Source organism: Sitophilus oryzae, unplaced genomic scaffold (assembly GCF_002938485.1).
Source record: "Sitophilus oryzae breed Bouriz unplaced genomic scaffold, Soryzae_2.0 scaffold_810_pilon_pilon, whole genome shotgun sequence".
In the NCBI taxonomy this organism is placed as follows: domain Eukaryota; kingdom Metazoa; phylum Arthropoda; class Insecta; order Coleoptera; family Curculionidae; genus Sitophilus; species Sitophilus oryzae.
In genome coordinates this window covers 2,792,348-2,818,856 of record NW_022147429.1, presented here as the reverse complement: position 1 = coordinate 2,818,856, position 26,509 = coordinate 2,792,348, and the positions used below count along the sequence as shown (strand labels likewise).

Here is a 26,509-nt window from a genome sequence, read left to right as displayed (position 1 = left end):
AAAAATATAAAAATAATGTTTGTATATTACAAGTGCCTTTAAACGTCTCAGTGGGTATACCTTGTCCCATGTACTAACGCTTTTAGTACATAAATAAATAATAGATACATATTTGTAATATTTTTACTTACTTTGCCATTTCCGATAACTGTAAGCGTCCATCTTTATTTGCATCAAAAACTTGCAACTGAAACATAAAATGATGTGTTAATAGATAAGTATACCGGGTGCGTTGAAAGTGGTTAACCCCTTTAACTTTTTAGTTTTTTTTAGATAAAAAAAACGAGATTTGGTATGTTAGTATATGACATAAATTGGGATTGATTGACGAATAAAATTGTTTTTCGTCACTTCCTGTTTCACAGGAAATGACTACAAGTTTTGATTTTTAAATGGCCCCCTCTGTATTTTATTACTTTATTCGATAGAAAATAAGATTCTGAATAGAATGACGTATCATGTGTCAACTTTTGACATTCTAGCTTAATAAAAAATTGTATTCCAAATTTCAATCTAGAGTGCCATGTAGGCTATGTTAAAAACACTAATTCTTAATCAAGAAGCCTTGGAAAAATAGATCTGATAGTCTAATGTTTTTAGTGTTTTGTCCTGGCAGGTTAAAAAATCCCCAATGGTATTTTTAATCATATCTCAATTTTTTCAAATAGAATGAGGGTGCATAGCATTAGCATATTTGGAAAACGCATTTTTTTACGAATAATTTGATACCACACACTTGGTATTTTGAGTCAAATTTTCGTTACGAATCGCAAGTTATAATTTCAAATTAACCATATGCGAAAATGTCAAGAGTTGACATATGATATTTCATTCTATTCATAGTGTTATTTTCTATCGAATACAGTAAAAAAATACCGAGGGTGCCATTTAAAAATCAAAAATTCTAGTCATTTCAGGTAAAACAGGAAGTGACCGAAAACAATAATTGAATACGTCAATCAATCATATGAATACGAAAAAATAAAAAACTTATATGGGTGAGCCACTTTTGGGACGCACCCGGTATATGGTAAAGTGTCGTATTCATGGGTAAGGTGTCATATTAAATATTTAATGTGAATCACTTATGTACAAAATCTTAAATTTTGGTTGCTGATTTAAGTAGTGTATATACCAGCTATCTTTATAATATATTTTTGTGTTGCCAGATGTACTCGTACTTTTTTATTTTAATGGAACACCCCGTATAATATTGCATCTATAAAAATGACAACTTTTCTTCTTTAATATGATTCCAGACGTTATAGTCTAAGATCCGGCTGCAGAATTAGTACACTGATCATGTAGTTAAGCAAAATTTAATTTTTACATAGGTATATTTATGAATAGGGGACAACACTTTTAATAATGTGGTATCAAAAAGTAGAGGCTAATAAGGATTGCCACGATCAAAGTCGTTCCTACTCCTTATCCAGGTCGGTAACAGTGCGTCGGGCACCTGTAGCTTCTATATAATAAAACACTTAGAAATTTGGTATAAGTGTAGACCTAAAGTAGGTATGTAGGTATTAGGATGTTGTTGATCTGATGTGTTTCAGGAAATAGTTTAACTTCTACAGAGTGGCTCAAAAAAGTGTGAGTGGATCGTAAACCCCATTCCTCCTCTGGAGGCTCGAATTCCCCCAGCAACCACTAAGAAATTTCGTCTCTAATTCCTTCGTCTACACTGCGCAGCAGAAAAGCCCCTGGTCACGACTAAGTCAACATCGCACTGAAACAACTGCGCACCAGTGCATACCAGGGCACATTACCAGCGTGCCCTGGTATGTTCACAACTCCGACATCCGCGTCGATCTTCGTATCGACCCCGTCCCCAATTATATATTCCAAAATATATTACCATCCCCAATGACACCCTAAAACTCTTGGATTTTAATCCCGAGCATAGAAACTGCAAATATTTGCATAGAAACTGCAAATATCCCATCTGAAAACATTTTTTCTAGACATATTGTCTCCCCCTTCCTTTAAAATATACAATACCCTACCCCAATAGGGTCCTCCCAATACTCTATAAATAACCCAGTTAGAATAATACCTGACCATACTTCAGCAGCTGATTCTTCGTAGGTGGACTTTTTTTAGTAGGTAACATTTTGATTTCCACACTGTTTAGAGTTTGCCTCGACGGCCTTCGTCTCTCCAGATGTTGTTGGGAGTACGTACTTACCTACTTACTGCCATTATTGGCTGACGAGTATTTTACATGCACCAGAAGATCCGCAAGGCGTTTTCTTTCATGAGCTTTTCTGTGACTGAAAAGCCCGATACGTGATGTTATAACTCTTCCGTACTCCGGACATTCAAAAATCTCATTACTTTGTTGTCTCTTTATTTTTTGTTTGTCGTTGTTGACTGAGTTCTTCTCCATTGCGTTCTATTATGCGCTGCTTCCTCCCATTGATTCTGCATGTTTATCCACTTTAAGTTTTCATGAGAAATATCCTTGTATCTTTTGAGTTGTCCACCCGGTTTTCTCTAACCCTCTACAAGCTCGCCGAATAGAAGTAGTAGGCGGTTTACTTGCATCCTGTATACGTGGCCAGCCTATCTTAAGCGGGATTTAGCATCATGACTTCAGCGCTCTCGTAGCTAGCTTTTTCAAGAACTGATACGTTTGAGACATGATGGTACCGTTTAATTCTTAACAGTTTTCTATAAGGTGTCTCTGTTGCAACTTGTTTAATGCGTTCGTGTGCCGGCAGTAAAGCACGCATCAGGTTTCGCTTCCATATGACATGGTACGGATTATGGCTCGGTACACTGCGCAAGTTTCGTTTCTGTGCTCAAGTTATGATTGTAGAAAACACTGTCTTTTAATTTCCAGAATGTTCTTGAGGTGCTGCTAATTCTGTGCGGAATTTCAGACTCGATATTGGCCTTTTCCTAAATTAAACTGCCGAGGTAATTCCGCTACATAATAGTTCTTTTTTTAGATTTTCCGGGGGAGTGCACATAATTTTAGTTTCACCGATGTTCAGCTTAAGGCCCAAAACTTCGTATGCCTAGGCTGTAACGTTTTTGCAGTTACTGTCTACTATAACACAGTTTAAGGAATAATTTCCTAAACTGTGACTATAATAGAGAGCCCTCCCATAAATATGTTGAATAGAAGAGACGCTAAGACACATTAAGACACATTCCTGTCTAACTAATTTGTTAGGAAGAGGTCGTTCAGTGATCCACGAGCACTATTCGCCTATAAAAGGTGTTTTAACCATTCCATTACAAAAAAAAATATTGAGCTTGCAATTGTATAGTAGCAGAGTAGATATAATAGCCTTGTAGTAGAGCCATTATAAAACAAGAAGAAGAAGAAATCATTAGAACGCGTTTAACATTTTAATCATCAGAGGTTTAAGAAGATAACAAGTAAGAAAAAAAAACAATTGGCCATTATATGACGCCCTTTCAATTTTGTGTTCGTTTACTATACACAACATTTTATTAGTAAATAAAAAAGTACTAAATATATAAAGCAACAAAATACCAAAACGAAATAATAAGATATACGAAGCGACAAATTCAACAGCCATCGACTAAGCATTATCTTTTTACGACGAGTAATTTTATCAGACTAGACCATCGTTAAACGGATGATTCGGCACTTTATTACTCACCATTGTGTCCGTGTATTCAATGAGTTTGTCCTCGGAGACGTCGTTTATTTTTTTCGCCTCTTTGAGCAGATCTCTCAGGAAGTTCTGGAAAATAAAGCAGTAAGAAATGAGAGAGCGCTTTAAAAAAATAGAGAAAATCCGATAAAAATGGGTCTGTCGAACAAAATTCCCATTTGGAACATTTGCTTTTGATGTTTAATGAGCGTAGGCGTCTGGCTCTGTTGGAGCGGGGTAAAATTTTTAAAAACAACGGTTTTAAGAAGATCGTTTATATAAGTGAAAAGTTGTTTGGATACTTAAGAAAAAGAAAGATTTATTTTATATAGTTCGGTTCAGAATATTATCTAAATTTTTATTTATCCAAGACACAAGGCAATGGCAGGCTGGTAGGTTTTTTAAATAAATTTAAGTTGGTATAGGTTGTAGGGTGGCTCATTAGTGAGAGGAAGATCCATATCGACGTCGTTGTCGAAGATATGGAAAAAAGTTTTACATAGATGTTGAATGGTTTATAAAGGGACATACCCTAAAAATATTTTGTGGCGTACAGGGTATCACAAAAAAAAGTTATGATAAAGTTTTAATTTTTATTTTAAAATGAAAGGTCCTGGGGAAAAACATGATATGCGCCATTTTACTAATTTTACAGGAGAGCATCACTGGGCGGCTGGTAGTTTTCAGTTTCTTGCCGTTTGTTCTATAGTTTTCTAGGCATATATCATAGGATTTAACAACTTATTGCCCTGTCGAGTTTATTCATTTTGTAGGGACCAGTAGTAAAACTGCAACCTAACCTTAATATTGTAAAATCCTAAAATTAGGAAATACTTTGTACTCTCCATTGTTCTGTAGATAATTAGATTCAGCATAAAATTCTGTATAGAATACACTATTTCTATTTAAAGTACTATGGGGTGTTGCCATACTATTTCTCATAAGACTAAAACTTTGGTTAAACACATTATAATCCGAAATGTGGTTAAAAAGTGGAGTGCATTTAACTTTATTAATACTTAGATATATTTTCCTAAACAACTAAAATAAAAGAATAAACCCGCGCAGGATCATCTTATACAGTGTAATTTTTATGGTCTCGCCAACATCGCAATATTTAAAATGTCTCAATCTTTAAATGCGACACCCTGTATACTATTTTTCTTTTAGATGCAGAATTAAAAAGTGAACATTTTCTTAAATTTTTAAGATATTCCCGGTGTTATGTTACTTACATATGACTTCCACTAGTAAATTTTTATCAAAACTACCTAATATAATCTTTGTCAGGGATTTTACCATTAAAAACCCCATATGTAACATGTAATATAATAATACAGCGTATATTTGTAAAATTTAGGAACAATTTAAATGCTAAGAAAAATTGTGCGCATAATAAAGAAATTTATGTGCGTATATTGGAAGTGAAACTTCTTACTAACAGGTATTAAATTGAATGATTTGAAGGATATGTTTAAAAAAGTGTAGTTAGAAATGTTGAAAAAGTAATAAATTAAAAATTAATAAATAATTTGATTCACTTTCTCAAAATTTGTATTAAAATATCCGTCTGTTAGCCTGTCCGTCTGTCCGTTTGTCTGTCTGTCAGAAGATGGTCAGAAGATGGTCAGAAGATAATATGAAACGTATTCTTCAAGTAGTAAACGAGAAAGTTGTATCAATAAGAATAGCTGCAAACATGTTTGATGTTCCATACGGGACCTTACAGAATAGTATAAAAGGTCGCTTTTCTCCAAAAAAATATAAATTGGGAAGAAAATGTGTTTTCACCGCTGAGCAAGAATCTGAGTTTGCAAATCATATTATTAACTGGTCAAAAGTGTTCTATGGACTTAGAGAAAAATCTGTCAGGAAGCTCGCCTACCAATTTGCAGAAGCAAAAGGGCTAATAAAGTCAAACGATGCGTTGTTCTAAAGAAAAAGGCTGATGATAAATGTTTGTGAAAGTTTTTTGTGAAAGCTTTTTGGGAGAAAGTAAGCTGTGGTTTGGCTGTGGTTTAGCTGTGTTGCACACACATTGAAGATGCTGAATATTATATTTGTATTGAATGCATTTGAAGTTGAATGGTATTTTTAACGATGTTTTAGATAAATTGCTAATAAAAATGTTTGATTGATATTTCCCGACTCTGTGATTGATATTACTGTGATATTATCCTACTAGTCGATATTATCGGCTAAAATAATAAAGTGTGTTTTATTTAAATTTTTATGAAAAAACTATGGTAATTGATTAATTCATGCTAGTATTCTTAAGATAAATATTTCTAAGGTTGTACGTAAAAAATATCAATGCTCTATATGCAAAATTAAATGAATTGGAATTTGTTTTTCTTAGGGCTCAAACGCACTGACATGACGCCAATGACGGACAGGTCGCAACGACCAGGTCGCTGCTACCTCTAATGCCATTAAATGAAATGATACAACGCGCACTAACGACTAACGACCTCTGGCCGTTGGCTGGTCGCTGCGACCAGTAGACTGCACTAAAATATTATTATTTTCTGCAGCTTGTTGCCGCTTTTCTTCCAAATTAATAATTTTTCAGATGATATCCCTCAAATTTAATGCAAAATTTTCTATAAGATATAGTGTTTTAGTGCAGTTTTTGCACACGTGCAGAAAAACCCCAAAAATAGTATACAAACTAGATCAAAGGATTAAGTTTCCCTTTGATCTAGTATTTTTTATGAAGAGTCGATTCTAGTGAAAATTCAAAATATTTTTATATGATATACTCTATTTATGGTTGGTATGATACCTGCAGTGGCGGATCTAGGCGTGGGCAAGGTGGGCATCTGCCCACGACGTTAGGTGCCAGGGGCGCCGCAGAGGCGCCAAAGTGTGTCCGAAATCAATAGGTAAAAACTCTAATCACGCACCGCATGCACACATCACATAAGGTATGTTAGTAGTTTCTGCAAACATTTTACATACAAGTAAAATTTCGGCACAGGGGCGGCAAAATATAAGTATGTCAGAAACATGGGGGGGTTGTCTATATACATTTTTTGAATTGTGGGGGCGCCAAATTTTGTCTTTGCCCACGACGTATTTTACCCTAGATCCGCCACTGATACCTGGTATTATACTTTCTAGTTTCGATGATAAAATATAAAAAAGCATATTTAAAGTTTCTTTTTGATCTGTCCTGTATAATCTTTTTTTTTCTTCCTCTACAATGTGTGAAAACTATACTAATTACCCTACTGTAATTACGATTAATATTTTAAATGTATTATTTAATATTAGAACATTTAATAAGCTCATGAATATGAACTTCGCTTTCTAGTTAACTCGGATATTTTAACATGTCTGAAAACAATATTTCCTAATTGGTAAAACGTAAAAAATCGTTAGATCTGACAGCCCTGCTGAAACTGGTCGTTCATCTAGACGCCATCTATGTACGCAATATATCCGACCAGCCGACGCGACGGCTAAGAACTACGTAGTGATGCGGCGTGTATTTGTGAGCAAATTTTACGCGTGAAAAACTATTTGTTACACGTAAAAAACAATTTTTTACATGTAAAAAAATATCTTATAATTTATTACTCTTACTTTTTTATTACTATTTCAACATTTCAAACTACACATTTTCAAACATGTCCTTCAAATCCTTCAATTTAATAGCTATTAGTAAGAATTTTAGCTTCAAATATGAGTACATAGTATACATACAATTTTTTTAATAGAAAAAATAATGTAACAATCCGACATTTAAAATATAGTAAAACACAGTATCTATCGTATAGCTCACCTTTAACTCGTCAGCCTCTATATAACCGCTCCCATCCGTGTCATACTCTCTCCAAATCTGAAAAAATAATGGTACGAAAATGTCAAAAGGAATAAGCTAAGTATTTTATACGTCTACATTAGTTCCTGTTCGTAGACTATAGAGGGTTAACTATCCAGACGCCGAAAAAATATTAAAAATGGTGCGCCATTCCCCAGCTGACATTAATCAAATTTTAGATGGCAAGATAAATGTAACGCTCTTCCCGAAATTGCTTCGGTTTGATACACAGCTAAAAGTTAATATTTGGAAAAGTTTTGGCAATGAGAATCGAACAATTATGATGGATTTAGGGGCTTCTGTTTCTTTCGAGCCACGAAATTGATTCAATCTATTTTTAGTATTTTAATTTTTGTTAACTCATTTTAGGATTATGTCGGGTTTTGCGTTTAATTACATTATAGACTTTAAGAAGAGTGCGCTTGTAGCTTAAGCAGAGTCAATTTTTTTACTACTAAAGCTTCATTCAGACGCTGGAAATTAGTGGAATAAATTAGTGGGTTTAATAAGCGTAAAAGTTTGATGCTTTGGTTTCAATTTCAGAACGCCAAAATTAGTAGTTCTAGTTTTAAGTTAGTAGAAAAAGTTAACAAACTTGCATTTTCCACTAATTACACTGCAAAATTTGCGCGGAATATCATTTTGGCCTTTTTTTACACAGGCACACAAAAAAAAGTGGTCTGTGCTTTTTACAGGACCATCATATCTTATAGTATTTTTCGGCGCTGAGCACGACTCCGCTATCTAACCTCAAAGCTTGGTGAAAATCCGTAAAAATTCAGGAAAATATAGTAGGAAAAAATAAAAAAAAATTTTTTTTCATGTATAATACTATAACCTAATGTACCTAAATAGGACTAATAAACTCAAAACATCCGTCAGAATTGAACTAGCATGTCTCATATTTTTTCTAACCTCAAAAAGAAAGCTTGTTTTTCGCAAGTCATTATTTCCGAAAATCGCACGGATCTTAACAAAAACCGGTATAGGGTTTTTTGGGTTGCTGATCATGATCATGAATCTGATGTCGGATTAACAGAATTCAAAATGGCGGATCAAATATGACCGATGCGAATTTTAAATAACCACGGAACCGAACTTTTGTTCGGATCAGTATAAGTGAGTTTTTTGGGTCGCTGATCGCGAATCTGAAGTCAAATGGTTCATTCATCACAAATCTAGATTGATCATACCACGGCGAATGCAGATCCTGTGGAAAAAATGGGGAAACACCAGAACACCTCATTACTGAGTGCGGTGAGACTACAACCATTCGATATCGGAGATGGAGAACTAACCTCTGTAAGACCGTTTCAGATACTGGCTTTTGTCAAAAGCTTTAAAACTGTACGACGGACACAATAGATCTCTAACTGTCTCTATATAAGTCCCGGTGATTAATTTCACCTCTCCCACATGCCCTACAATCTAATTTAGGGTGTAGGTTCTCTCTCGGCTGTAGATAAAATTCTAATATAATATTATCTTAATCAGAGCAAGAATAAAGTAAAAAATATTCTAAGCTCCCACTAAGTAAAAAAATACGCTACTATATGAAAGAAAGGAGGAGTTAGTAAAAAAACGGTTACTATAGAAAATACGTTTATTGTTTACTATATTGAATCAAGTGGGGTCATTTCATAAGTTGCTTCTAAGTCCGAGTTAAATTACCTTTTTTATTAAGCCCTACACCGACCTCGCTTACGCTCTAATTTAGTGCAGCATCTCTAGTTAACTCCCACTTACACACGCAATAATTTAATCCGCGCTCACAGACGTCCAATTTTGGGTTTAAAATGAAACGTTAGCGGACGCTCTGAGGTTATTTTACGTACCTTCATAAATTCCACGCTCGATTCCAAAGGATTGTCGAAACGAAACAACAGCAGGAAATTTTCCTCCATGGGCAGTAACTGAGCCAGCTAAAACAGACAAATAAGTATTAAAGTTTAGTCAAAGAACTTATTAGCGTTATTAATTTGTTTCGATTTTGTCAAAAATTCACAGTCCTTTACAAAGATGCAACCGGGGGGGCATTGAAAATGATGAATAAAAACGTAAAAATATGATTAGTGTTAATATGAATGTATTACATACATATGTTTAAATAACGAACTTAACAAAAAACAAGAGATTTAAAGATTCACTGAAAAAGTAGTAGTGTTAACATTAAATAAAACATTATCAAAAATAATTATGCGATCGCACCTATCCGTAAAACAAGCAAGCAAAAAAACCTCGAAAAAAACAAAATAACATACAAAACATCAATTTAACATGATGACAGATCATGATCAATGACAGATAAAGAATTCTTACGGAAAGTTACACTTTACGATATAATTTTTTAACTGTTAAAGGCAAAGCCCATTTAAACACAAAACTTTTTAATACCTACTACTGTATCTAAAAGACTTTTTTTAAATTACTAAATTCCTAGCCACGCTTCTGTTTTTCTTGGCTGTTGTGCGTCACGTCACAGATTAACAGGCCCACGTTTGCACCACAAGGCGATGCTGCAGACCACTAGGTAGACCGGTCGTAGCAATTTATGTTATACAACTTGTAGTCAATCTACACAAATATTATCAAAAACTTTTTTTCTTTTAAAATGTGTTCAGATTTTGTAAAACGTATAAGCCAAAATCGCAAAACTTAAATTTGATATGAGTTTCTTAGTTTTTAACTAATATAGTGGCGAATTACAAAAATTCCTTTTCAATGAAAATTAATGAGTTAAATAAAATAATTTAATAAATTACTAGCTTTTTCTCGCGACTACGTTCGCGTTACACCTCCAATCTTTATGCATTGATTTAAATGATTTTTTACTTCTTTATAGAGAGCTAGTGAACATATAGATGTTTTTTATTTTTCATCTTTTTTTTATTTATTAAGAGCACTAATACTCTCTTTATAGGTTATTTTTTATTCTTTGAAGGATAATTGAGGAAGATATATTTCCTTATGATGTCACTAAATAAACCCTTGTATAAAATTTTATACTGTCTGGTTTATAATGTTATAGTATTGCATTTTCGTACAGCAAACTTTCATTCCCTATTTTACTCCCTAAGGGTATAAATTTCATAAATTCGCTTTACCTTTGTGCCAATTTTTATGTGTATAATCCAGACGTCACCAAGTTTTATATAAATTTTTACTAACTTTACCCATTTGGTTGATGAATTTCAAAAATTTCTTCTAATTCTTTTTGTAGGATTTCATTCTTCTAGACGAAATAGTAAGGAATTTTCATACAACAAACTGTTCCGAGATAATTTTACTCTCTAAGAGGATGAATTTCCTAAAATCGCTTTGTGTAGCTAATTCACTAATGTCGTTTAAACGAACCTTTGTGCTAATATTTATGTATCTAAAGCTGGCGGCATCAACTCACTCTAAAATATCTAAAAACGTAATATATAATCTAACTGACACACCACTGACAATGACAACTAATTTATTTCTGGAGGTATTGTGTGTAGGTGTTTTCAGGTATGTTTTAGTATTTAGTCGTTTTACACAAAGAAATAGCCATTAAGCACTATAAAAATACTTCATAACAAATCTACACATATATACCTTTCATTTAAAAAAAGAATCATCAAGATTGGTAAAGCGCTTTCGGCGGGATGGATGCAACAAAAAAACCCTTTGAGCTTTTATATATGTATGGACTAATTATTTTTCAACATATTTTACTTTGCAAATTTTTATAAATATTCAGACTCGCCAATATCGTACTCCACCGTGTCCAGCCTGTTTAGCCAAACGTAGGCCGATTCCTCTTCGGCGGCGTCGTGACCCTGGCCGAAGGAAGAGTCTTGAAGACGCTCATCCGCGCATAGGAATAAGTTGACTGCGTAGCGTATTGCGTATTAATCGATTCTGAAACTTTCTATCTCGTGTATAACATGTTACGCAAGTTTATTATTTTAATCTCGATTTTAATAGATAAATGTGTGAAATGCCACCTGAATATCTTCCGCCATGACATGTTTTTACTTTTTTGTTATGGTAAAGTGATTTGTATAAACTTTATTCAATAACGTATATTTTCCTCCATTTGTGATTTTTTAATTTTAAGCGAAAATTAAGTATAACATTTTAGGAAAAAGAAACACTGTAATATTTAAAAGAATAAGAAGAAATTAGTCTTATTTTGAAAGGAAAATATAGAAAAAACTCTTTCTATAGAAAAAGTCTTTATACTAACCAGAATCCGGTGACATATACGCGGTCTCACCGGAAACATTACTTATTACTTCGCATAACTTGAAGAATATCTACTTTTAATAATGAACACTTCAGAAATACACCAGTAAAAACATTTATTATTTGAGATTAAAACTCGAATTAAATTATAAATATTAGTTACCTATGTTGTTATAGCTTTTATAGGCCTGTTTAACGACTTAATAAGTTACCTAGCGAAAAAATCTGTGCGCGTACCTACCACTATTGTTACAGGTTAATTCGTTAAAGAAATATGTTACACAAGTTAAAAACGCTAAAATTTTAATGGTATTACTTGTGCATTATTGGCCTTATAATGTAATTTGTTGGAATTATATCTTCTTTAAATATAATTAGACTTTTTAACGACTTTTAAGTTACCTAGGAAAAAATCTGTGCACGTACCTACCAGTATTGTTACAGGTTAATTCGTGAAACAAATGTGTTACATATTATTCGTGGTATTAGTGGTATTATATTGGAATCAGCTTGGCATTAGTGGGGCATTATATGAGAAATTTTGGTATTTAATTTGTATTTTTGGCATTACTTTGGCATTAGTATACAGACATTTGTCAGCGGTTTACTCCTTGTAGATAATCAAAAAGTTTTTTGATAAAATTTGCTTTTCATGTCAGATCATTTCTATGAAAAATTACATTAGATTTTTATTAAAGACGCTGGGTAATTAAAACATTGACTAATAAACCTTGTCCACTTTAAATACGGGGTCACGAAATATCCTCCTTGGAGTGTTTGGGTTAAGGGGTGTATAATAAATTAATCGTTGTTTTATAATAAAAACCATAAAACATTTATTTGTGAGTAAAATAATGCAATGGTTGGATATCTCTCCTTTATAATTCGGTGACTAAAAATACACTAAAATAATTAGAAAAAAAATCTTGTACTTATTTAGTAATTACGTCAATATTAATTAATTGACTTTCTAGTCTATTTTATTTTATGTACAAATATATTATTAAATTTTAAGCATTAAGTAATAAAACACTTTGTGCCCTCTTATATCGTAAAAGGTTACGAAATATACTCCTGGTTACACCCCTTACAGAAAACAGTGTAAGGGGTGTAAATAAATTGTATAATCACTGTTTTTTATAATAAAAACTATAAAATATTTCTTATTTGTGAGATTAAAAAAACAAAACAATGCATTGGTTAAAATAAGTACATTCAATACTGTTTTCAATTGTTAATTCAATAATGTGTTATAACATAATATAGCCATTACTATTATACTATTATTATTAAAATAATATGTGTGTAACATATTTCTTTAACGAATTAACCTGTAACAGACATTTATATGCCCAGTATATTTTTGTTTAACAAACCAATCAGGAAAAATCCAAAACCTACCGTTATAGGAGGTATAAGACGATTAAACTTATATAATGACAACTACTTATCGGATAACAAATTAATTACTACTGTCAGCTAGTTCAGCTACTGTCTAGGTAGAATTTACCTAGAGTACCTACACCTACCTATGATGATGTAGGTAGATTAAAGCTTATTTTGACGTTACCTCTCACTTCGGTGTCACAAGCTGAATTTTTCAGGGATGGAAGTACAGTACATCACAGTACATGATATGGGGACCCTTATTCCGAAAGTAGTACAAAATTAAACAGGGTAAAAAGGCACTATCATCAAAAATCGATATATTAATACCACCGTATAGAGAAAACAAATACTTATTTTTTGATCCAGTACAGAATAAAGTCTTCGTAGGGAGTAATTTTTTATAATTATTTACAAAAAAACATTTCCATTAGCGCTTATGACCAAAAAAAAACTTTAAACATGAATAATCATTTCAATCATGCGAAAATTTGGTTTAAAAATAGAGATTTTTTTTTAATATAACTTTCATTTAACGAAAAACGAAGGCCTAAATGAAAAAAAGAAACAATTTAAAAGTTTCGCTCATGTCTTGACAAGGTATCAAAGCAAACCCCATATTTTTTGCTTTTAAACTAATAAAGATATATCAATAAACAATTAGATGTAATGAGTTTAATCCGCGCTCACAGACGTCCAATTTTGGGTTTAAAATGAAACGTTAGCGGACGCTCTTGAGGTTATTTTACGTACCTTCATAAATTCCACGCTCGACTTTTAAACTAATAAAGATATATCAATAAACAATTAGCGATGTAATGGTTTTTGCGCGCGCTGGCCGACTGCCGCCGCTGCGCCGAGATTTCCTATTCCCTTGTATATATGACGTCATGGTGTGGCAAATGTAGCATTTTAATTCGATTTGGGCTCCCTTATATAGGATAACAGAAACATTTTCAATGTTAATATCTGCGAATATTGATACTAAATAAAAGATATTTTTAAGAATCAATCTTTTGTTACAGTACTATGCTGTCACATAGAGAGCTTAGGTGACCTCTGGTATGTACTTGTGATAAACGCATCAGTCTTCACAAATAGAGGGTGTCCATTTTTGTGTGCTTTATGGGTTATGGGATTTCTTGTTTATGATTTGAGATAAAAAGATGCGATTTTCACATCATTCTGCTATTTTGTTATAAAACTAGAGATGCTACAGGCTACAGACATATTTTTCCTAGGCCTCTGGGATTCTGAAACACCGGGCGAATTTAAAAAAGTTGCCTTTTTCGACTCTCTTCGTGTCTTGGTTAGCTTATAACTTATTCGAATGGTAGAGTATTTTACGTCGAGTCCCGGTAGAGTATTTTACGTCGAAACCAGTGACCAAAATATTCTTTACAGTGACGTAATAAGTTTTTCGCTGGGACCTGTCGTTTCTGAAATATGACTCAAAATTCTTTTTAATGGGATAACCTGTATATTATTTTTTATTTTGTTTGCCTTGTTTTGAGCTTTCTAAAAATATAATATATTCTGTACTTATTTTCATAAACAAGATAAAAATTAATTTTTTAACATTTTAATCTAATAACAAAATTATATTATAATCTAATTATAAACCTAGTTGAAAAAATCATTTTGTTATCCATCGTGTTACCTTTATAAACAGCACTGAAAATAAACTTGTGCAGCTTTTAGCACGCTATCAATCAGAGCTATTGATATTTTTAATGCACTTGTGCAATAATTCTAAACACAGAAATAGACAATAACGAAAATTTGACGTCGAATAAATTATTCGATTTTTTTGATTAACGATTTTAAAACGGTCGCCTATGTTATTAAGTATTTGGAGGCTGGCGACGTGGTCGTATTGAAATGAGGCGCGTGTTCTAACAACTTTTATTTAACATTAATATAAATTGGACTGAAATTTAACAGAAACGAAGGAGCACAATCGGACTAGCCGGCGGCCATCTTGACTAACTGACTGCTGGCTTCGTTGACGGATGACAGCGCGGACTGTCACTCGGTTCTTCTTTTCTCTGTGGACTTGGCCTTCATGAGCATATTTCAAAAATGACAGCTGGCAACTGGCAACAAAAATCTAGTTACGCCACTGAATTCTACGTGAAAAACTGGGTCTCAGTTTTCGCCTTTTCGATAAGTTCTTTTCGATAACCGAGACATAAAGGAGGTAAAAAAAATGCAAGATTTTCAATTTCGCCCTGTATTTCAGTAACTAAGAGTGTTAGAACAAATCTATGTGTAGTATCTTTAGTTTCATACAAAAGTAGCAGTGATGTGAAAAACACATCTTTGTAGCTATTGGTACTCATAAATGAAAAACCCTGCAAAACATACGAAAATGGAACACAAAAAAATATCGCCAAAGAAGAGTGGTACTATTTCGTAGGTCGTACCAGCTAAATATACACAAGGTACTTTTCCATTATTTTTTTTTTCATTTGAAGGTTGATGCACTTTTATTTAAATAAATAAAGTTACCACACCTGTCGCCAGTGGCCAATACAGAGGGGGGGCACATGGGGCCCGCCCCCCCCCCTAAAAATCCATAAATTGGGTTAAATATTAGGCTTTTAAGTTAAAAATGGCGACCTATAAAGCATATTCTACATTATTTTTTGTTTGGGCCCCCCCTAAAATAAATTCCTGTATACGCCCCTGCCTGTCGTGTCGGGGAACAAAATCAGCTATTCTTATATTTTATTGTCATTGTAATATTTACAGCTATATAATTTTTAATAATTCTACTGTAAATTTTCTAAAGAAATATAACTTAATATTACACTGGGGAACAGCAATTTTGTTGACTTGGATCTGTGACCTGTTTTTGACTAATTTTTGGTCTCTGAATTCAAAAATATTCACAGTTTTTCTCTATTACGTCAAGTTTTTAAGCTACAGCATACCCCCTCCTTTTACCTTAAAAGTGCACATACAAAGGGAAATAAGGTAAGATCTGACCAAACAGATTAGAATATTTTATTCATACAGAGGTTAATATATTAAAAGTTAAATTGTGTTTATGCAAAAAATAATAAAAAAAGATATTATGGTAAAAATTTCCTCTTATAGCTTTTCCTGGAGTGTTCAATTTGTGGGCATTCCCGCTTGATGTCCCAATAGTAGTCAGCCATCATACTGACATCCCATTTGCCTTGATACTGCCTCCATAACCTACAGATCTGGGTGAAATCGCTCGCCTTGTTCATCACTAACAGCACCAAGATTTTCTGGGAAGTTAGCAAGATGGCTATGTACTGTACAAAAATGCACTTTGATGCTCATATTGCAAGCAAGCTTCTTAAAGCTTTCCAAGAGTTGTTCAACAATTTGACAGGGCTGCTTAGACACTTACGACGAGAACTACCAGAGGCAGACATAACGAAAATCTGTAGTTTGTGTATAAATAAAATCTAAACACGGTTTATCTTATGTAAAGAGAAAAACATAGACTCCACTTCGGACTTTTACTTCACTATATGACAGCGACACACATCCGCGTACTTTAGCATCTCCTGCGTAACCAGTGCGTAACTGACCGAACTAGTTACTTGTGTCTAGCCCCAGCAGGCAACTATTAAGCCCGACCAATCACAAATAACAAACTTTAACAAACACAAATGAATTAACACCCTCCAAATAACCACGCTAACCAACCCGATTGGTCAAGCTTAATAGTTCCTTGCTGGGGCTAAACACTTCTGAATTAGTTTTGGATGACGCAACGTCACTCACGCCCCAAGTTGAAGAAGGTTCGCCGTAATCGCCGCGCCGGTAGGAGAGCAGAAGTGACTGACAATCCTGCGAAGGGTAGTGGCATGCACAACTGTAGGGAAAAAACTTGACGTGATAGGAAAAAACTAAATACAGTTTTGGAATTAGCATGTCAATTTACTTATAAAACAGCTTAAATATCGAACTCAACACAAATTATTTTTCAAATTGTTCCCCAGTGTTATCTATACGAACCTCACGAATATCAATTTTCCCATCTTGATTGTCATCATATGCCTCCATAAAGCAAGCTTTCAGTTCTATTAACATGTCGTCAGATACAGCCTATAAAACACAAGTAAACACAGTAAACGGTTTATTAATATGTACAGGGTAGACCATTTTGGTTGTTTCTATAGTGTATTTAGGAAACCGTGAGAAATATTAAAATTTTGATATTGTAGTCTCGGGTTCTTTTTTTGAAAAAATCACAATGCCGCAAACGGATCGTGGCTTGATCGGTTTCGAAGCTACAGGGGGATTCTCAAATTTTGTACTTTTTAAAGATGTTCGATAGTTTGTTTATTTTAACAACTAGGCAAAAATGAATTAAACATTCCAAAGGCACTTTTCTGTGTAGAATGCAGTGGCGTAGTCAGACTTTTTTGGAAAAAAATATTTTTTTAGATATTAACTATACTTATGTTTTTTTTAAATACAACCCCCTGTGTATTTTTAAATTTCCTGATTCAGTTTGCCATGGGATTCTCGAAAATATATAACACTATGTATTTTTTTCCACTATTAACTTTAAAATTCCATTTTATTTAAAGATATCGACTTTCCTCTTGGTAGGTCATGCCGAGTATTTAAGGAAACAAGCGAATATCTACTTTCAAATTAATCCATGTATTAGCAATTATATAAATTCAAAAAATACGAAGCAAAAAAAATAAGTGTGACAGAAACAAAAGAACATATTTTAATACAAACTCAACAGGTTACTTCAATCGGGCTTCTCAGTTAATATAAAATATAAAAACACAAAGACTACATTAAATGTTCAAACTGCTGCCCATTATTATCTAGACGGGGTTGGCACCGTCTCTGCATGCTGCCTCTAACAGCGTTTCGAATGTGTATGTTGGTTACACTTTGCAGAGCCACAACAAAACTATCTTGTAACTCTTCTAATAAATTTGCATTTCGATAAATTTCGTTTTTAGAAAGCCCCAGAGAAAGAAGTCTAAGAGAGTGATATCAGGTGACCTAGGATTAAACTATTTTCTGACCTTTTAAAAATGGCTGTGTTTGGTTGCTCGCGCTCAAAATACCCCTAAAAATATAAATCAGCTGTCATTTGCTTATGTTTGTTACACTCATTATAACATTCTAACATGTTATATTTATAAAAATTTTCAAATTTACTAATTTTTTTATTATTTAAAATACACACACTTCAATCTGTTGAAATGAGATGTCACGCATCTATCAAAGCAATATCAAAGCTATGTACCGATTGCCATGACAACCGTTTACTTTGTTACTCGGCGCGGCCTACTGTACTAACTGGATATTTTAAGAAAAATTTGAAATGTTGAGGTTAATAGTGAAAATAAATATAGAGTCTTATATATTTTCGAGAAGCCCATGCCAAGCTGAATCAAGAAATTTAAAAATATACAGGGGATTCTATTTAAAAAAACAGAAGTATAGTTAATATCTAAAAAAAATATTTTTTTCGAAAAAAGTCAGACTACGCCACTGTATTCTACACAGAAAAGTACATTTAGAATGTATAATTCATTTTTGCGTAGTTGCTGAAATAAACAAACTATCGAACATCTTCAAAAAGTACAAAATTTGAGAATCCCCCTGTAGCTTCGAAACCGATCAAGATAGCCACGATCCGTTTGCGGCATTGTGATTTTTTCAAAAAAAGAACCCGAGACTGCAGTATCAAAATTTGAATATTTCTTACGGTTTCCTAGATACCCTATAGAAACAACAAAAATGGTCCACCCTGTACACTACAGTACCTACTATATATATTATTATTACAAATAACATTACAATTTTATATGTATATGCGTACCAAAGTACCATACGATTCACCACAGACGGCTGGTGAATGGCAATCGATGGCAATTTCGGCCAGGTTAAGCTCTAGACGTCATTACTTGGCCCATACTATTTTTATTTTTTGATGAAGCTTACTGTCAGTTGGTTTTAAGAAGGTTATAATTTATTTTTATACTTAGTAAAAATTATTTTTAAATGGCGTACTTAGTTTAAAATTTGAAAAAAAAATTTTTTTTGGGAATAGATTTGTGTTTCTGGAAACGTTCTATCTATTTTTAATCTTTCTATATTAGTGTTAAATTTTGATAAGCTTTATGCCAATTTTTAGCAAATGGTGTCTAGAAATTGACATCGCCAAAATAATCATGGATTGTCATTCCCCAGCCATCTTTAACGCCTTTTTTTCGATCATACGGTACCCTGTGTGTGTTGAAGTTATTAAAAATATATACCGGGTGGTCCGAACTGTATTCCGGAAACTTTTGCAGCATATTCGGCAGATAAAAATAAGTAAAAAATTTCGCATAAATGCATGTATGTCCTAAACTGCTTAATATCGGTGGGTAGAAGTTTCATTTTTATTTAGATTTTTTCCAAATAATATCTGAAGCAACTTAAATATTTGGAATAAAAATTGGTGTCTGGGAGTTTTTTGACATGAGCAATTTGATTTTGATATCAGTATGACTCTTATTTGTAGGGGGCGCCACCTACATGTGTTTTAACGTTTTAACTGTTTTGAAGAGTAATAATTTTACGTCCGTACCTGTATAAAACTACTGAGTGAAAAAATATATATTTCCGTGATTTTCAACGTAAAATTGTCTCTTGGTAAAGCTCGACTACGAGCTACGAGCAACAGTTCTCAAGATATTTAGAATGGAATTATTCAATACATTATTGATAAATAAACATAGTATGTTGAGTACATAGTTCTTTGACTGAAATGATAAATTTCGGAACTTTTTATTTTTTTAAATTAATCATAAATTTTTCTTCGAAAAAATCATGATAAAACAGTTTCTGCTGTACTTTTGACAAAACATCATTTAAAATTTATGATTTCAGTCTAAAAACTATTTAGTGAGTAGGTTTAATTATTTATGTCAATTTATGTATTGATAAATTCGATTCCAAATATCTCGAAAACCATTACGCTTAGCGATTTTTTCCAAGAGACCTATTTTTACGTAAAAAACGTCCTAAATTTATATTCTTTTACTCAGTAGTTTTATACAGGTATGGACAAAAAGTTATTACTATTCAAACCAGTAAAAAAATATGTAGATGGCGTCCTCTACAAGTAAGAGTCGTATTGACATCAAAATCAAATTTCTCATATCAAAAAACTCCCAGACACCAACTTTCAATACAAATATTGACGTTACTTCGGAAATTATTTGGAAAAAATAGAAATAAAATGAAATTTCTACACCCTGTATCTCCGAATCTAAGCATTTTAAGACATACATTTATACGAACTTTTTTACTTATTTTTATCTGCAGAATATGCTGCCGAAGTTTCCGGAATACAGTACGGACTACCATGTATATCCACATTATTAAAAATTATATTAGTTAGACAATTTTAAAATGTACTCTGTATGTAAGGAGCTATTTTGAGAATGGAAAAGGAAAAAATAAGCTGTGAAAAATTAGGTACGAATACGAACAAAAATTTTTTAGAAAAGGCTTTAGTTTTAGTTGAACTTAAAATTCTTTTTGAATTTTCAAGTAGAAAAATAAAAAAAACACATTTTCCATGCTCTTTCCAGCTAAAAGAAAAATATAAAAGATAAAATGCTAAAAAAGTGGAGCGGCGTGTTTTTCGACCTATAGGACATAAAACAACATTTTTTTAATTAAAATTTCTGGATGTACTTTTTTCTGGTAAAATATCAAAATGTCAACAAGCTTCAACTTGGGTATTTTTAACAAACGTGTCGCGTCGTAACTTAACTACGTTTCAATATTTATTATAATATTTTGGATGCACCCATATAATAAATTATTATACAGATAGGAACATCAAACAAAAAACTGTTATAAATCAAGTGTTTTATTATCCTATATTTATTTATATTCAGTTATTTAGAATAGTTTATAAATATGGCAGATCAGTTAGAACCCCACCAATAAAAGATTTTCTTGACATATACTGAGATTTTTCAAAAGTGGCCTATATAACACACAATATCCGCAGGATAGAATGTCGGAATGTCCCATTATAAGATCATCTTATAAAGATCCAGACATCCTGAAATCCTGTAGATGTCTCAGAATAGAATATCCTATGGATATCTCTATGGTCGTATGTCTGATGTACAGCTGGTTCCAAAAAAAAAATGAATACTACTCTTTACACATTTTTTTTGGATATTTGAGCAGTGTATATTTTATGTGCCAAGTATTTTGACATGTTAACGTTATTGTGATGCTGAATAAAAGAACTTTGCTTTTGACAAAGTGACAAATAAATTTTTCAGAATATCAGCGTGACATGAGTAGAGAATATACTGCCCGAAATAATAAAAAATATGCTTTAAATCCTATTCAATTTTATTGGAACCAGCTGTACATCCAGCTGAGATATCCAAACATGCTCATGATAATAAAATATCCTAACAATATCGTCTAGATATTTAGGAAAAATAAATAATGTATTACTTTTTATATTACATAAAATGCAATAAACAATACAGATAGATATATATTACGTCAAGGCAACAAAATATCCTGTTGGTATTTTCTGGATAATCTGGATATTTATGAGCTTGGCCACTCCCAGTAATATAGAGAATTTAAAACGCCCGCGCAAAAAATTTCCCACAATCCATCTCGACAGTTGTTTGTTTTTGCATCGTGTATTATTCAGTTCTTTGATTTAGTGAAATTCGAGGTGAATTCGGTCGTTTGTCGATATTTAATGGGCTTAAAAATTACTGAAACTAATAAAACTGATTGAGTTTGACTTAGTTTTTTCTTATACTAATAGTTCTAGCCTTGTTCTAGCAGAAATTTTATCCTAACCTCAACTAATGTCGAAAAACGACGAACGACTCAGGGTCTCACAATGCAAAATTTGTGACAAAATTATAGGTGAAAATTTGTTGAAAAGCGCTTGTTCTTTATCCCTAAACCCATTTTCGTGTTTGATCTATTCGAACAGAAATCCTATTTTTGTGTTTAAATTGTGAGTTTCTGGAATGTGTGGTGTTAGAAATTATACCTGTATCAGAGTACGTAGATCACCGAGTAGCGACAGACACCGTCGGCTCTTTTGATGTGGTGGGACCATAGACTTAAAATAAAATATAGACTGAGCATCCCATTCATAAATAGCTGGAACATGCGGTCAGACACTGTCTTGTTATTGTTGTGTTATTGTTTTAGGTTATAACGAGTGCGACACGAGCGATAGATAGGTTGTCTCTGTCGTAACGGTCGTTCCCTGACGACTCTGCCGAGAAACACAACACTGTCTTTCGTTTCTCAAGTACACCTGAACTCTCCGTATCATAGCCGGGTAATTTTTTTATTTTAATGAAGCTATAATTAAATTAAAAATATATCGTATTTAAACTTTTTTATATTTTATTAAGATTTTTTAAATAAAAGTTTAGAAAAAACAATTTAGAGTCCAAAAAGGATAAAAATAATAAAATACACGTTATAGAAGAAATTTTATCATCGAAATTAGGTAATTTTTGAAATTAATAATAAATTATTAATTTTAGTCAAACATTTACAACCCCTAATATTAATCAAAACAGGATCTATTCCACAGATATAATAGAATCGGCAACAGGGAGAGAAAAAAAATATGATTGTTGTAATTTTTTTTCTGGTTAAGTGATGTCTTATTATGTAAATTAGAGCAAACATAAATCTGTTCCATTAAAGCAAGGAAGGTGATAGGAAGTGGATAAAATAAAAACTACATTTATAACTCGGTACTGTCTTTATTATACCGGGTGCGTCTCAAAAGTGGCTCATCCCCATAATTTTTTTATATTTTCAAATAAAAAAAACAAGATTTAGTATGTTAGTATATGAAATAAATTAGGATTGATTGACGCATTCAATTGTTTTTGGTCACTTCCTGTTTCACCGGAAATGACTATAACTTTTAATTTTTAAACGGCACCCTCGGTATATTTCTACTTTATTCTATAGAAAATGACACTCTGAATAGAATGACATATCATATGTCAACTTTTGACATTTTCGCATATGGTTTAATTGTAATTGTAACACGCGGTTCATAACGACAATTTGACTCGAAATACCAAGTGTATGGTATCAATATATTCATAAAAAATGCTTTTTCCAAATATGCTAATGAGTCACCCTTGTTCCATTTGAAAAATTGATATATGTATGATTAAAAATACGATTTGTACATCTTTTAACCGGCCTAGACAAGACACGAAACCTATTAGACGATCAAAACTATTTTTCCAAGGCTCCTTTGATTAAAACTTAGTGGATTGAAAAAAAACTGGATTGAAATTTAAAATAGGATATGTTTTTAGGACAATGTCAAAGTTGACATATGATATGTCATTCTATTCAGAGTGTCATTTTTATCGAATAAAGTAGCAATATACCGAGGGTGCCTTTAAAAATCTAAAGATGTAATCATTTCGGTGAAACAGGAAGAGACCAAAAACAATTGAATACGTCAATAAATCCTAATTTATGTCATATACCTACTAACATACAAATCTGTTTTTTATCTGAAAAATAAAAAAAGTTATAGGGTTGAGCCACTTTTGAGACGACCCGGTATATTAAAAAATATTGTTTCATAATATAATATCATTTTAAAATTCTTGTATGTTATTTTAGATTCTGAAGATAATTTTAGAATAAACCGGAATATATTTTTAATAAAAACATTATTAATTATTAACAGGGGTATAATTATGATTTTGTTACAATGTAAGTAAGTAAATAATGTAATGTAAGAGAAAAAATTCAGATTTTATATTTTACTAAAATATTATCTAAATAAGCGCCTTTCTACAACAACGCCACTGACTCCCAATTGGTAAATTGAGAGTTGCCTACCGGTCAAAAGTCGTTTCAAGACTTAAATGGATTATTTAAGTCAAATTTCTTGCAAATTTGGCACTGGCGAACCATATTTTATAGTTTTTGAACAGAAAAAGTCAATAAAATAAACTCTTAAGGACTACAAGCTAAGAAAATGCGGTAATACAGCCGGGGAGATAGCGGCAACAAAGCTTTACCGCACACGTGCGACACGTACTACAAGGTAATAAATGAATGAATAGGCTCCCTCGCCTCTAATCGGTGTTGCCATATTGTAAAGAACTTATCCTTTTTAAATAGTATCCGACTTATAATTTAGTAGTATAAGAACTATTTAATACATCTATGGAATATTAAAACCTACTTTATTAAACTGTAGTATTAATATCTCAATATATGTGTATAACAAGAAAAAAAATATTGATAATATTAAAGACGTGACAACATAGGCTGGATGAGGAAGGCTCGGTCGACTGTACCCAGAAGTAAACATGTGTACAAAAAAGGTTGTTTGTCCGCGTTGAGATGTAAATAGTGTAGTCTATATTTTATTTTAAGTCTATGGGTGGGACCAAATTTTCTTTCTCTCTCTTATCACGTGCTTGACAGATAAACAACGTATTTAACTGCTCAACTTATGAAGTGGTCCTATAAACGTGGTATACACTGCTCACCATTTGAAGTGGAATTACATATTTATAATATTTAGAGATAAATGATATAATATGAATCTCATTGAAAAAGATTGAAAAGAAACCTTGTGGTTGCTATTTAAAATGCAAAAAAAGTTTTTTGTGCTTTTACCTAATATCGATTTTTATCTTTTTTTTTGTCAGTTTATTTTTTACCTATTTTACATAAAATAATTTGTATAAAACTTAGTAATAAAAAAAATGGAATTGATGCAAAAAAGAATTTAAAAAGTACAATATGATCGAAAAAAAAGGCGTCAGCGATGGCTATGAAATGACGATCGCTGTCATTTTATATGTAAAATTATATGGGGAATGTCATCGATGTTCATTTCCAAGCCAACTGGACGCTGTTTTTTTTCGATCATACAGTATTACCTGGTATTACATTTTACCCGGTTGACTCGGTCCAAGTACGCTTGGATCGTGTCAACAGGGCTTTACTAAAGATATCTAGAATACTAATTTATAAGGATGCTGGAAAGAAAAAAAACAAATGTTTCGATTTATAACTTGTTTAATTATACATGCATTAAGTTTCTTAATTTACGTACATTTTTTTTGGTTTTATTAAATTTAAAATCTCTATTTCTAAATTTTAAAGTATAAAATATTTTACACCTAATAAATAATTTTAAAAGAAATGATTTTGGAAAGTCTTTACAGGGGTGATCAAATTTTTGAATATATTTAAAAGCGAATTTGAAATTTGATCACCTATCATTTTTTTTTCAAATTCGCTATCAAAAATCAAATCTAAATTATAAACAAAATTTACGAATCTTTCTGGCGGTGAAGACAATCCACCAAAAATGCCCTTTAGAGGATCGAATGCCTTAAAATGTGTTAATAATGTGTGTACATCTAGCGATTGACACTCTCTGCTAAATGTTTCGCATATTTCGCATGAGTGAACCTGTAGACATCTTTTTCATTAAATACCCACAAACATAATAAAAGGCATTTTATTTCGATATTTTCAGTTCTGTAACTGTGGTCCGTTACAGATACAGCCAAAACTTCCAAGTTTGTTTCTGCTTCTGCCGTTGTCTCCAATTCCTTGAAATCGGATTTAAGATTCACTAGTAAGTGGGCGAGGTCTGGTTTGCAGTTCATATTTTTTGAATGAAAATAATTTTGGATAAATTGCTTTTTAAATGCTCTTTGGAACTGGATGGGGGTGGGATTTACGCAATTACCGCTTTGCTGCCTTACGCTCCCAAAATAGTTTTCCAGGCAGTCTGTATTCAGCCTTGCAGTCATGAGGTATTTATACCCTACTGCCTTTAGGTTGTCCCATAATTTAAAAATACTTTTTATAGTAATTGTCCAGCATTTAATAAATTTCAATGTGTTTGTTAGGTCCTTCCCATTTACGTTTATTATTTTTAAATTTTTCAAAAATTCTAACATTTCTATCAAAAATTGATTCTGAAATTCCGAACCGTCATAAGCATTTTGAAATTTAAATGGGTTTTGGGTTGAATTTGAATTCAGAACGTCAAAAAGACGATTAAATTTTTCAATTACTTCAATTGTACCAAATGCCTCATGAGGTAGTGCACCCAAACTCATGTATGTATTCATACCACATGCCACTGAATGGCTTAAAACTTGCGCCGCATAGCTTACTTTCATACTTTCAAATGACGTGGGATATAAATGAGCATAAGTTAGTTTAGGTGCACACCTATAAAACTGAGATTTATCTGAATTGTAAAATGTTTCAATATATGCCCATGATGTCTTTTTATTCTGCTAATAAATTCTGCTTCTATAATATAATTCTGCTTCTATAATATAATTCTGCTTCTATAATAATAGCTTCTTTCTGCTAATAAATAATTAATAAAACGATTCGTTGCCTG

General features: G+C 32.4%; 1 protein-coding gene across 3 annotated transcripts in view; it reads right to left on the bottom strand.

Moving 5' to 3' along the window:
* The window catches only part of LOC115889044 (calbindin-32), a 111,821-nt gene that overhangs the window by 15,747 nt on the left and 69,565 nt on the right, over window positions 1-26,509 (bottom strand). For all 3 annotated transcript variants that reach the window (XM_030908961.1, XM_030908963.1, XM_030908962.1), the window contains exons 4-8: window positions 17,065-17,154; window positions 9,297-9,383; window positions 7,423-7,479; window positions 3,642-3,725; window positions 132-187 (exon numbers count right to left, since the gene is read on the bottom strand). In XM_030908961.1, the coding sequence (XP_030764821.1) occupies window positions 132-187; window positions 3,642-3,725; window positions 7,423-7,479; window positions 9,297-9,383; window positions 17,065-17,154 (374 nt within the window). The remainder of the gene's footprint in view (window positions 1-131; window positions 188-3,641; window positions 3,726-7,422; window positions 7,480-9,296; window positions 9,384-17,064; window positions 17,155-26,509) is intronic.